The sequence below is a fragment of the Lithobates pipiens genome, unplaced genomic scaffold (assembly GCF_037356315.1).
Source record: "Lithobates pipiens isolate NorthernLeopardFrog02 unplaced genomic scaffold, aLitPip1_a1.2 Scaffold_19, whole genome shotgun sequence".
In the NCBI taxonomy this organism is placed as follows: domain Eukaryota; kingdom Metazoa; phylum Chordata; class Amphibia; order Anura; family Ranidae; genus Lithobates; species Lithobates pipiens.
Window position 1 is genome coordinate 144,865,531 of NW_027507764.1, and position 12,303 is coordinate 144,877,833.

At 44.5% G+C, this 12,303-nt stretch overlaps 1 protein-coding gene across 1 annotated transcript in view; it reads left to right on the forward strand.

Annotated features, from left to right (window-relative positions):
• Positions 1–12,303, forward strand: part of PLEKHA8 (pleckstrin homology domain containing A8) — a 54,462-nt gene that overhangs the window by 27,139 nt on the left and 15,020 nt on the right. Inside the window, exons 4-6 of the mRNA XM_077491366.1 lie at positions 2,721–2,845; positions 6,568–6,726; positions 8,768–8,808. Of these exons, the coding sequence (XP_077347492.1) occupies positions 2,721–2,845; positions 6,568–6,726; positions 8,768–8,808 (325 nt within the window). The remainder of the gene's footprint in view (positions 1–2,720; positions 2,846–6,567; positions 6,727–8,767; positions 8,809–12,303) is intronic.

Here is a 12,303-nt window from a genome sequence, read left to right on the forward strand (position 1 = left end):
AAATTCTACTAGTGTATGGCCAGCTTTACTTACTCTACTATAGTGTCAGAATGTAAAGGGGAAATCCCACAACTTGACAGTTTTAGTGGGACAGGCGATTAGGGGAACTCTCCAAATGGGGACATATATAGGATTCCTCCTGACTTTATGGAGATTTACTCTCACTTTCTAATATGTCACCGAGATAGGAAGTGAGGAAAAAAAAAATCTCCAGCAGGGACAAACACAGCATTTGAAGCAGCGGTGACTGGTTTTGTTTGGTGGGGGGGGCGGCAAACAAACACCCACCCCCCTGCTGTTTGCTAGTTAATCCGTCACTTACCCCATCATGGTGCAGCAGCTCGGCTCTGAGTCATCTCCTCCATGACGGCTTCTGGCTCCTCACCTCTTCCTCCTAAGCATCCAGTAGGATGGCCTGTCCTTTCAGCCAATTAGGTGACCAGTGTCAAAACCCACTCCCTGATTGGCCAAGAGGATGATCGGTGATAAAACAGCAAATATTGATTCGCTGTTGTAACACACCTGTGACCGGAGCCCACCCTATATTGAAGCCCATTAGAGCTTCTGAAGAAAAAAAAAAGAAACCACCCCTCCGCATTGGAATCCATGCGCCGCTGTCCCAAAAGGGCCCGGACGCATGGATAGGGGAGACGGTGATGGATGGGGGGGGGGGGGGGGGCTGTCACCCTTAATGGACAGGCTACCCCTGATTACAAGACTAACTGATGATCTAACCCTAACCCTTTTATCTAAAAGAAAAAAAGGGACATTTAATGACTTTATTTTTGGGGCTGCTTTATTGTGTAATTGCATAGTAAAATAAAATGGAGCTCAGTACCATAAATCTGGACTGGGTAAACAAGTTATCTGATTTCCTGAGTATCACAAGAAAGCTGGAAAAATAATTATAACTTAACGTACCCTCTATCCAGTGGGGTACCATCAGTTCTCAGTCTTAGACAAGCACTGTAAAGGATCCATTCTTTACAACGTTCCACATTAAAAACATCACAATTTAACAATACAGGAGCCAGCAGCCATGACATCCTTGCTAGATAATTATATTTGGACAGCTTTACTCGTAAATCCTTCTGGGAAATTACACGTTATCTCTAAATTGGAGCCTTACAAAAGTCACTTGGACATATTTCACAGGACAAGGAGGAATGAGCAAAAGTGCAAAAGATGCCAAGTAGTCGATGAGAAGTTATTTTCCAATAGAATGGCTGTTCTGGGTACATTAAATTACTTTTACTAAAATAAAAAAATAAAAATTTCTAGTGAAGTAGTTGCTGACTGCTTCTAGCAACCCATTAAACCTTCGCAATTTTTGGCAGTTCTAGACAAATTCTTTAAAGTGCACGTTTGTGTGCGAAAGAGAATTTAAAGAGTTACCGTTCATCAGCACATTTTGCTTCTGCGTTTTGTATATTTATACCTTTGTTAGTGTTTCCCAGAAATTGTCATCCGCTATTTTTGATTATGCCAATGTTAATAAAGTAGTCGTCTGTATTTGTGTGCATATCAATCAAATTAAAAATAACACTTGAACGTTCCAGTCATGACCATAAATACTACTTATAGTATGCCTGACATGTCTTCTAGCATGAAAGAAGATTTCTGTCATCACATCTGTTGAAATGCAGATTAGGAATTTAATTCTCTAAATTGGTGACCTGCCACCTGCGATTTAGATAGGATATCGCTTAACAGTAGCCCAGTAATAAGAGGGGGGTTGCACAACACAGAATCAGGCCCTTTTTTTTACAAAACCCATCAAAAGGCGCCAAATTCATGAAAAAAATCACAACAGTTTTGGTAACAGTTCCAACATGTATGTCCTACGGTATTTATGATGTTCTTATTTGCATCACTTTTACAATGCAAAGCTTTGGTTGCGACAGATTCAAAAACAATTACTTCCAGTTTGCAGGCAGTGAATCTGCAGGTACTCTAAGTTGGCATACAGAGGTTTTGCATTATCGGGGCAGGGGTTATGTTAATTTTATTTTTTTGTGTGTTATATTTAGTTCATTGTTGAGAAGGGAGAAGCCTATTGGAAACTCGGAGAGACTAGCTGCTCATCAGGTCCTCCTTGCTTGTGATTAACAATGGTGGGCAGTAGACAGATTCCATAGCCGCTGTTGATCTGAATAGCGGCTTAAAAATATTCTGTGCCATAGCCGCTATTGGTCTGAATAGTGGCTATGGAATCACAAGCAATGCAGACCTGATGGGGAACTAATCTTGCAGTGTTCCCCATCAGGCTTCTCCCACCCTACAAAAAATACACACACACACACACACACACACACACACACACACACACACACACACACTCTGGCCCCCAAGCAGACTCATGTACCTGCTTCTGAGACATAAGTTAATCTGTCAAATGCCAACTGTGGTGCAAAGAGGCCCGACAGAATTATAAAGAGTGTCTATGATGCTCTGTATGAATTTCAGGCACTGACTTTTGCATGTTTCCTGGATAGCCTTCGGAGTACACAGAATTTACATATAGTTCTGTAGTAACACTTTTAGGGGAAACCAATTCTACCTATTTTATTTGGATGTATATTTTAATATTCAGTATAATTATAAGTTTAATAAATGTTGTTTTTTTTTTGTTTTTTTGAGAATTTTAATAGGAGCTTTAACACAGTTGATTATCCATTTGTGTATTTTTTGTGGCTAAAATTATTTTGTTTTTGATCCAGAGTTTAGTGATAGCACGGAAGCTCTGAAAACAAAGATGTCTGAACTAAGGCTGTATTGTGATATCTTAGTCCAGCAAGTGAACAAAACAAAGGAAACATCTACTCTTAGCTCCTCGGATCCTCAGGTACGTGGCTGGGTGTGTGTGTGTGTGTGTGTGTGTGTGTGTGTGTGTGTATATATATATATATATATATATATATATATATATATATATATATATATATATATATATATATATATATATATATATATATATATATACATATGTTAAAAGGCTGCCCAGCATCATCATCATAGCGTTTCTGGCCCGGCATGTCTGTCATAGCGTTTCTGCCCTTGGATTTCTATCATAGCGTTTTTGCCCCTGGATTTCTGTCATAGCGTTTCTTCCCCTGGATTTCTGTCATAGCGTTCCTGCCCCTGGATTTCTGTCATAGCGTTTCTGCCCCTGGATTTCTGTCATAGCGTTTCTGCCCCTGGATTTCTGTCATAGCGTTTCTGCCCCTGGATTTCTGTCATAGCGTTTCTGCCCATGGATTTCTGTCATAGCGTTTCTGCCCCTGGATTTCTGTCATAGCGTTCCTGCCCCTGGATTTCTGTCATAGCGTTCCTGCCCCTGGATTTCTGTCATAGCGTTTTTGCCCCTGGATTTCTGTCATAGCGTTTCTGCCCCTGGATTTCTGTCATAGCGTTTCTGCCCCTGGATTTCTGTCATAGCGTTTCTTCCCCTGGATTTCTGTCATAGCGTTCCTGCCCCTGGATTTCTGTCATAGCGTTTCTGCCCCTGGATTTCTGTCATAGCGTTTCTGCCCCTGGATTTCTGTCATAGCGTTTCTGCCCCTGGATTTCTGTCATAGCGTTTCTGCCCCTGGATTTCTGTCATAGCGTTTCTGCCCCTGGATTTCTGTCATAGCGTTTCTGCCCCTGGATTTCTGTCATAGCGTTTCTGCCCCTGGATTTCTGTCATAGCGTTTCTGCCCCTGGATTTCTGTCATAGCGTTTCTGCCCCTGGATTTCTGTCATAGCGTTTCTGCCCCTGGATTTCTGTCATAGCGTTTCTGCCCCTGGATTTCTGTCATAGCGTTCTGCCCCAGGACTTCTGTCATAGCGTTCTGCCCCAGGACTTCTGTCATAGCGTTCTGCCCCAGGACTTCTGTCATAGCGTTCTGCCCCAGGACTTCTTTCATAGCGTTCTGCCCCAGGACTAATCACAGTGTTCTGCCCCTGGATTTCTGTCAGTGTTACACCCCAGGATTTCTGTCACAGTAGTCCGCCCTAGCATTTTCTGTCACATGGGTCCACCCCAGCATGCTTCTAGCTTTTCTGTCATAGCGTTATGCCCAAGCTTTTCTGTCTTTGCGTCCCTACCCCAGTGTTTATGTCATAGTGTTCTGTGCCAGTTTTTCTGGCTCAGCGTTCAGTCTCAGTGTTCTGGCTCGGCATTCAGCCTTAGCTTTTCGGTCATAGCGTTTCTGCCTCAGGATTTCTGTCTTTGCATTTCTGTCTCAGCGTTCAGTCTCACCGTGTTTTTGGGCATTGCATTTCTGGCCAGGATTCTGCTGTTGCGTCGCTGTCTCAGTTTTTCTGTTATAGCATTTCTGCCCCAGGATTTTTGCCATTGCATTTATGCCTCAGCGTTTTAGTCTTGGTTGTTGCTGTCACTGCGTTTCTGCCCCTGGTTCTGTCTGCGTTTCTGCCCCTGGTTCTGTCACTACGTTTCTGCATCAGCATTAAGTTTCAGCGTTTTCTGTCATGGTGTTTTTTCATCATGGCGTGTTGTTTCTGTCTCAGCGTTTCTAGTCTTTCGTCTTTGTTGATTGTCATGTCCCGTCGTGTCTGTGTCATGTTTTGTACTTGGGTCAGGTAGCTAGGGCTCACACGTCAGGATCTGTCACGTCTATAGATCCATATGGGCTGAGGTTTTGTTTGTTAATTGATTGTTGTCCACAATCTTCTCGCCCGTATACCCGTATACGTTACATGTTCATTCACCACATCTATACGACTACCCACCATGGCCTGTGGGTACACTAACCCTGAGTTTTCAGTTAACTACCTGTCTCTATGCTGCAGGTTACTCGGACTCACTTACCACTTACATGTGGGTGGGGGGGTCCATCCGTCAGGTTCTTTTACGGGCCTTATCCGCTTACTCCATCACATCCATCAGGTATCCAGTTTTTCGCACTCCTGCTAGTGGTCTTTTTGCCACTCACCCTCTTGGGGGGTGGGGTGGCGGTGGGGTATGTCTCTGTGCTATTTCACTGGTGTTCATTGAGGTATTTCGCCATCATTTGCAGGGGTTTCCTCGGGCCAGGCCTTGTTCCTTTCCCCTCACGTATCCTCTCATTTCACAAGCAGTTCATTCTCGGGTCTGGGTGTCGCGGGCATCAGGCTCAATTCAATCTTTCAGGGGATGTTCAGTTGGGTTCAGGGTATTGTTGCAGGTTCGATAGGGGGTTCCTTCTCATCACCAAGTCAGGAGTCGGTGTGTTCTTTTGCCACAGCAAATACTTTCCGGTTACTTGCTGGATACATACTGTTGCCATCTGGGAGCACACCTTTATCCGTGATGGTTCATTACATTCCCTTCTTCACCTAAATTTTGTTTCTTTTTGCCCTCTTTTCGGGCATACTGACCAGCTAGGCCAAGGCACACCTCAGGTCTTGGTTCTTAGGAGTATCGCTTTTCCCGCTTGAAGACTCTGACTACAAATAAATATATATATATATATATATATATATATATATATATATATATATATAATATAAAATATACATACATACACAGTGGGGCAAAAAAGTATTTAGTCAGCCACCAATTGTGCAAGTTCTCCCACTTAAAAAGATGAGAGAGGCCTGTAATTGTCATCATAGGTATACCTCAACTATGAGAGACAAAATGTGGAAACAAATCCACACAATCACATTCTCTGATTTTTGAAAGAATTTATTTGCAAATTATGGTGGAAAATAAGTATTTTGTCAATATCAAAAGTTCATCTTAATACTTTGTTATATATCCTTTGTTGGCAATGACAGAGGTCAAACGTTTTCTATAAGTCTTCACAAGGTTGTCACACACTGTTGCTGGTATGTTGGCCCATTCCTCCATGCCAATCTCCTCTAGAGCAGTGATGTTTTGGGGCTGTCGCTGGGAAACACAGACTTTCAACTCACTCCAAAGGTTTTCTATGGGGTTGAGATCTGGAGACTGGCTAGCCCACTCCAGGACCTTGAAATGCTTCTTACAAAGCCACTCCTTTGTTGCCCGGGTGGTGTGTTTGGGATCATTGTCATGCTGAAAGACCCAGCCACGTTTCAATGCCCTTGCTGATGGGAGGAGGTTTGCACTCAAAATCTCACGATACATGGCCCCATTCATTCTTTCATGTACATGGATCAGTCGTCCTGTTCCCTCATGATGTTGCCATCCCCATGCTTCACAGTAGGTATGGTGTTCTTTGGTTGCAACTCAGTATTCTTTCTCCTCCAAACACGATGAGTTGTGTTTCTACCAAACAGTTCTACTTTGGTTTCATCTGACCATATGACATTCTCTCAATCCTCTTCTGAACTTTGCGATTCCTATAAATATTAGCAGTGTAATGATAGTAATGATATTTATTATTGTGGACTGTATATTTCCTTGTGTTGGCATCTATTTGAAAGAGAGCACCGGAGCAAATAAAAATGAGGTCTGTCATCAGTATCTTATGTTTCTCCACACCTACGTTTGTGAAAGTCCTTCAGAGTAGTTACAAATCTACTACTGAGAAATGCTTTGCAAAAAGATTAGGAAATCTCTTGCATGATTGATCGTTTTTGTGTTTGTCACTTTGGCAGGATAAAATTAATATGGGAGCCCTTTTGAAGTCCACATGCAATACATTCCTGAAAACGCTCGAGGAGTGCATGCAGATTGCAAATAATACCTTCACATCTACTCTGGTATATTCAACACCCCCCGGATCTCCACACCTTTCCGTTCTCCGGCCAAACAAGGTACACCGTATGCCAGCGCCTGCTCATGGGCAATGTGTGTAATCGGAAGTCTATATAGGGGGAAATGTTTCCAAAATTATGCCACTGACCACTTTTGCTTCCTCAATACTATAACTCAGTTACTGCAAAATAAACCAAGCATACATGTCCTAAAATCTATTTTAAATTCAGTTACATTCACATTATTTCATGACTTTCCCTTCTGCTGACAGTAGAGAATCATTTTCCGATACGAGCTCTGATTGGCAGCTGTATCGCAACTAGGACAATTTTTGCTTGGAATCATTTTTTTTTTTTTTTTATTGGGTAGTTTTTATTGAAAAATTTTCCATTTTTAAATACGGGAAAAGAAAAGCAACATACACCATGAAAACATGGACAAATAAAAAGCATAAACTGAATTAAACAAAGAAATAATACAATAAAGTATATTGTGCGTTACAAGACATATTACAATGTATCCACAATGAAGCGACAGTGCCCCAAAACCCTTTTACCTGAGAACCAACCCAATTACGTTCTGATATTTTAACTGATGCCAGAGAAGAGTCATAATTGCCACAGGGGTCTGAAAGAAATTAAATTTAGGTTGTTTCCCCTCATGCCTTATAAAAATACAGTCCTTTGAATCTCCATTAGAGAGACTCAAGGCATCGTATTTTGGTAAAACTGTGCAAACGGCTACCTTTTCTATCATTATAAGCTGAGGCAGACAGGAAAAGATGGAAACCCTGCGTAAGGCTGGATCGATTTCTTTCGGTCAGCCTACTGGCTGATCAAAAAAGACAATGGATTCCCTCAGCCATACAAGCAAGGTGGGGTGGAGGAATCCTCCCCTATGTGACTCTTCCAACATTCCTGTTCAAGAGAATCCAATCATTAGATCGACTTCTCTTGAGCAGGAATGGCCATAGTTTAAAAATTTCGATCCCTCTATCTATGAGTAGCTTAATTCTGTAAAGAATGTGACTGCACAGTTGATAAATAAAGTGTTGCAGCAGTTTTGCTGGGTTAACTGACCTCATAAGCCAATATGCATTTGTCCCCTCTGGACCCTCGTTAGCTACATCCTGCTTAGGTATAGCCGTGTGAAGGCCAATGAAGACTATCAGATTACTTCAATATTAAAACCTGAAAAATAAGTTGCGCTTACCCCTAAAATAATAGATAAATATAAATAAATCATTAAAAAAAAAGCGTAAAAAAGATCATCCACATATACAGTATATCAAATCTACTCATAAAAATGTGTCAATATCTCATTAAGAAATAAAAAAAAAAGGAAAGAAATGGGTTAAGTGACACCAAATGCTTACATAATAAAAGATAAATATGTATTAGTCCCGAAACTTATTTGCACAACTAAGTCCAAGACAAACAAATGTCCCAATTACAACAGATTTAATCCAATGTTCAAAGGGTGTTCACAGTGCCAAAGGAAGGTGCTTCAGTGCTTGAGTGAGACCGTTAATGCAAGGCACCTTACTCAATGTAATGGATGTCAGCACAGGAGGAGATCGAAATGCGCTTGTGAACAATATAGCTCAGAGGACCATCTGTCCAACAGGGATCACCAGCATAGCGCACCATTTTATATGAAACTCACAGCCAAATTGCCAATAAAGAAAAAAGGAGAAGGATAAGAAACCCTATCGCATTTAATAATGAGATAATGCAGTTAGAATAGTAGCAGTATAATACACAGCGTATGTTACAATCCACTCTGAGCTCTGTTGCAGGTCCCAGCAGCGAGCATACGTGATGATGTCACTCAATCCGCCCCCCAACTGACACGTTTCCTCTCAAAAGGGCTTTCTCAAAGAAAGGAGGCTGATCACTTCAATACATATACACTGTGCTGAAAGCATGCAGAGGTTTCCCATGAGCCATGCTAGTCCAGGTGGTGACCAACCAACTCTTTGTTGTTATGAGTGCAGTATCAGGCTAATTAGTAGCAACCCTTTATCCCAGCACTAGTGTGTGTTTCTACTTATCAGTATTTGGGTGCATATTGTTAACCTCTTGTATGTTTTCCTTTTAGGTGCGGCGTTCTACTTCGACTGGCCATATCTCAGCACAGAGGTAGGTGAATGGGAGGTAATTCTTTTAAAGAACAACCTATTTGGTAATCCTATAATCTAAGCTTTTTTTTTAAACTGCGTCCTCACTCAAGTTAAAAAAAACATTACAGCCTCCCCCCACCCCACAGTTTCTTATTTAGCATAGATCCAGAACCACAACCTCCTGTCTTTTACAGACCGATAGGCTTGAATGGGCTTGTATATTGAGACTCAGCAGTACAGAAGGGATTTGTGCTGGACAGGCTGTAAACAGAGTCCCTGGCTCCAAACTTGGATTACTGTACAGCAACACAAAAATTGGGGAGGGAGAAGCAGCACAAGGATCCAATCAAATGTGCTGCAGTTTGAGGAGCATGCTGCCTGAAGGAAAGGAAGGAGAATGACAGGGAGATGAGCTCCTGGGTCTGCCGCTTTACCTTTTTACTGTTCAGTCACAGGGTGGGGGTGGGAAGGAGACCTGAATGTTTTGCTAAACTGCAGCAGAGAAAAAAACATGTCTCCTTCCCTGCCAGACAGGACTGTGCATTGTGGCAGAGCCGTGTAAACCTCAGAACTGGATGGACAGAAATACTAAAACTGACCATAGACCTTTCTCCTACAACATTCCCCCTCACAGGCGGAAATGACCTCAACCCTGAAACTCTACTTCGCTGAGAACGCGACCCCGGACGTTACTCTCCCCACTTTGTGGGAGGCCCATAAGGCGGTCATCCGCGGAAAGTGCATGGCTCTTTCTTCTGCTTTAAAGAAGGATGCAGAGGCCGCTAAACTGCGGACGGAAAGGGAACTGGGGCAGTTAGAAAGGGATATGCAGGCCTCTCCGTCACTGTGCCTCCTCCGGAAGATCACTAGGCTTCGCATGGTGCTTAAGGACCTGGCGCTTCGCCGGGTAGAAAAGGCCATTCTGCGGGTTAAGCAGCTGTATTACGACAGGGGCAACAAGGCGCACTCTCTTTTGGCGAGGAAACTTAACGATAAAACCCTCCTATCTACTCCACATCAGATTAAAACTAAAAACAACACCGTAGTCTCTCACCCTAAGGAGATAGCAGACACATTTGCGGAATTTTATGCGGAGTTGTACAACAGCGACGACATACCCAGTGCTCCCTTGTCGGAGGAGCTTTCCCAGCGCATGCGCCAATACTTGACAGACAGTGGGATCCCCCGTATCCGAGACCTGGATCTGGCCTCCCTGAATATGCCCATCACGGAGGAGGAAATAGAGCTGACCGTCAAGTCGCTACCGGCTCATAAATCCCCGGGCCCGGACGGTTTATCCTACGAATACTACAAAACGTTTCTGCCCCTTCTGCTTCCTTATTTGAGCAGACTGTTTAATGCGTTTCTGTTAAATACCCCGGTCCCTTCCGATATGCAACGCTCCTTCATCACCCTGATACCCAAGCCCGATAAGGACCCCATTCTCTGTGCCAATTATAGGCCCATTGCACTCCTGAATACAGATCTAAAGATCTTTACGAAGCTCCTCTCCCTCCGGCTTAATAGGGTCCTCCCCTCCCTCATCCATAAAGATCAGGTGGGATTTGTCCCTCTTCGCCAAGCCGGCGACAATACTAGGAGGGTCATAGATTTAGTCGACGTGGCGAATAGGGGGGGCACCCCGTCTTTGCTTCTGAGTTTAGATGCGGAAAAGGCATTTGATAGACTGGGGTGGCCCTTCCTGTTCGCCACGTTGCAGCACATGGGGATGAGGGGACCGTTTCTGCGGGCCATACGCCACCTTTATTCCAACCCGTCCTCCCAGGTTAAAACCCCCTTCGCCACATCCTCGGCGTTCTCGGTATCCAATGGCACGCGCCAGGGCTGCCCCCTATCGCCTTTACTATTTGCTATCTGTGTGGAACCCCTGGCGGCGTCCATTCGGCGGAACCCGGATATCAGGGGCGTCCCGGTTCGGGGCAGGGAATTTAAGGTGTCCTTGTTCGCGGACGATGTCATTCTCACCCTGACCCAGCCCAGGATATCCCTGCCTAACCTACATAGGGAGTTGGACCACTACAGCGTCCTATCGGGCTATAAAATGAATGCATCCAAATCGGAAGCCCTACCGGTAAATATGCCGCCCCAGGAAGTCGAACATCTCCGAACCACCTTTCCGTACCACTGGAAAACCGATTCCCTGAAATACTTGGGGGTTCATATCACCCCGACCTTTGAATCTCTGTATCAGGCAAACTTCCCGCCCCTATATGGTGTTATTAGGCAATTACTTTCCCAATGGCAGAAGCACCAGATCTCCCTCTTTGGTAGGATTGCTTCGGTGAAAATGACGATTCTCCCGAAGCTCCTCTACCTTTTCCAGGCCCTTCCTATCCCAGTACCATATCACCACCTGAGAAAATTACAGGCGGACCTGCTTGATTTTACATAGAATTACAAGCGTCATAGAATCCCCCGCTCGGTAATGACAGCCTCTCGCTCGGCCGGGGGACTGGCGTTTCCGGATCTTGTAAAGTACTTCCAGGCAGCTCAGCTCCGGGCAGTGACCTCCTGGTTCACCCAGAGGTCATACAACAGATGGACGGAAATTGAGAAGCTCTGGATGGCTCCAGTGCATCCTAATAGTATGCTATGGAGCGCCCCAGCGTTGACTCCCCGGACCCAGCTGCTAGGATCTATGTCCCATCTACAGGGCCTATGGCGCAAGCTTACTAAGATATATGTCTTGTCCTCGGACAAATCGCTCCTGACGTCCTTCCTGTACCACCCTAAGATGCCAGACAGTCTGACGTATGCGATGTCCCACCCGTGGTCGTCCCGGAACCTCTTCCATCTGGGGACCTTAGTGGACCCCAGATCGCGGAGAATGTTGTCTTATGCTGATCTTCAGTCCAAATTTGACCTCCCGAGACAGAGCTTCTACAGCTATCTGCAGATACGGCACATCGCCCAGACCATATCCTCTGACTTGCGATTCTCCCCTCCCTCCGCTTTTGAGACCATAATCCTAGAGGGCATGGCCCAAAGAGGATTGATATCAGCTATATACAAAATCCTTAATGCACCCCCGTTAGCTTTGGCATGCAGACATGCTTATATGCTCAAGTGGGAGGAACAGCTGGGGGAGGAGCTAACGGATGAGCAATGGCAGACGATATGGTCCCAGGCCTCGAAAAGCTCTCTATGCACGCTCTACAGGGAGAACGCGTACAAAATTTTGTTTTTCTGGTACATGACCCCAGACGTCCTTCACGCCATTTACCCTACTACCTCTGACAGATGCTGGAGGTGCTTGACCCACAAGGGCACGTTGTTCCACATTTTCTGGCAATGTCCCCTGGTGGTTCCCTTCTGGGAGGGGGTCCGGCGCCTTTTGTCGGATCTCTTGGACCGGCGGGTGGTCCTGGATCCTAAGACCTTCTTGTTGGGCATCCCTTTCCCTAAATTGACGAAGTTCCGCAAGACATTGTCACGACATATCCTGACAGCGGCGAGATGCCTAATAGCCCTACATTGGAAAAGGGTGCTGCCC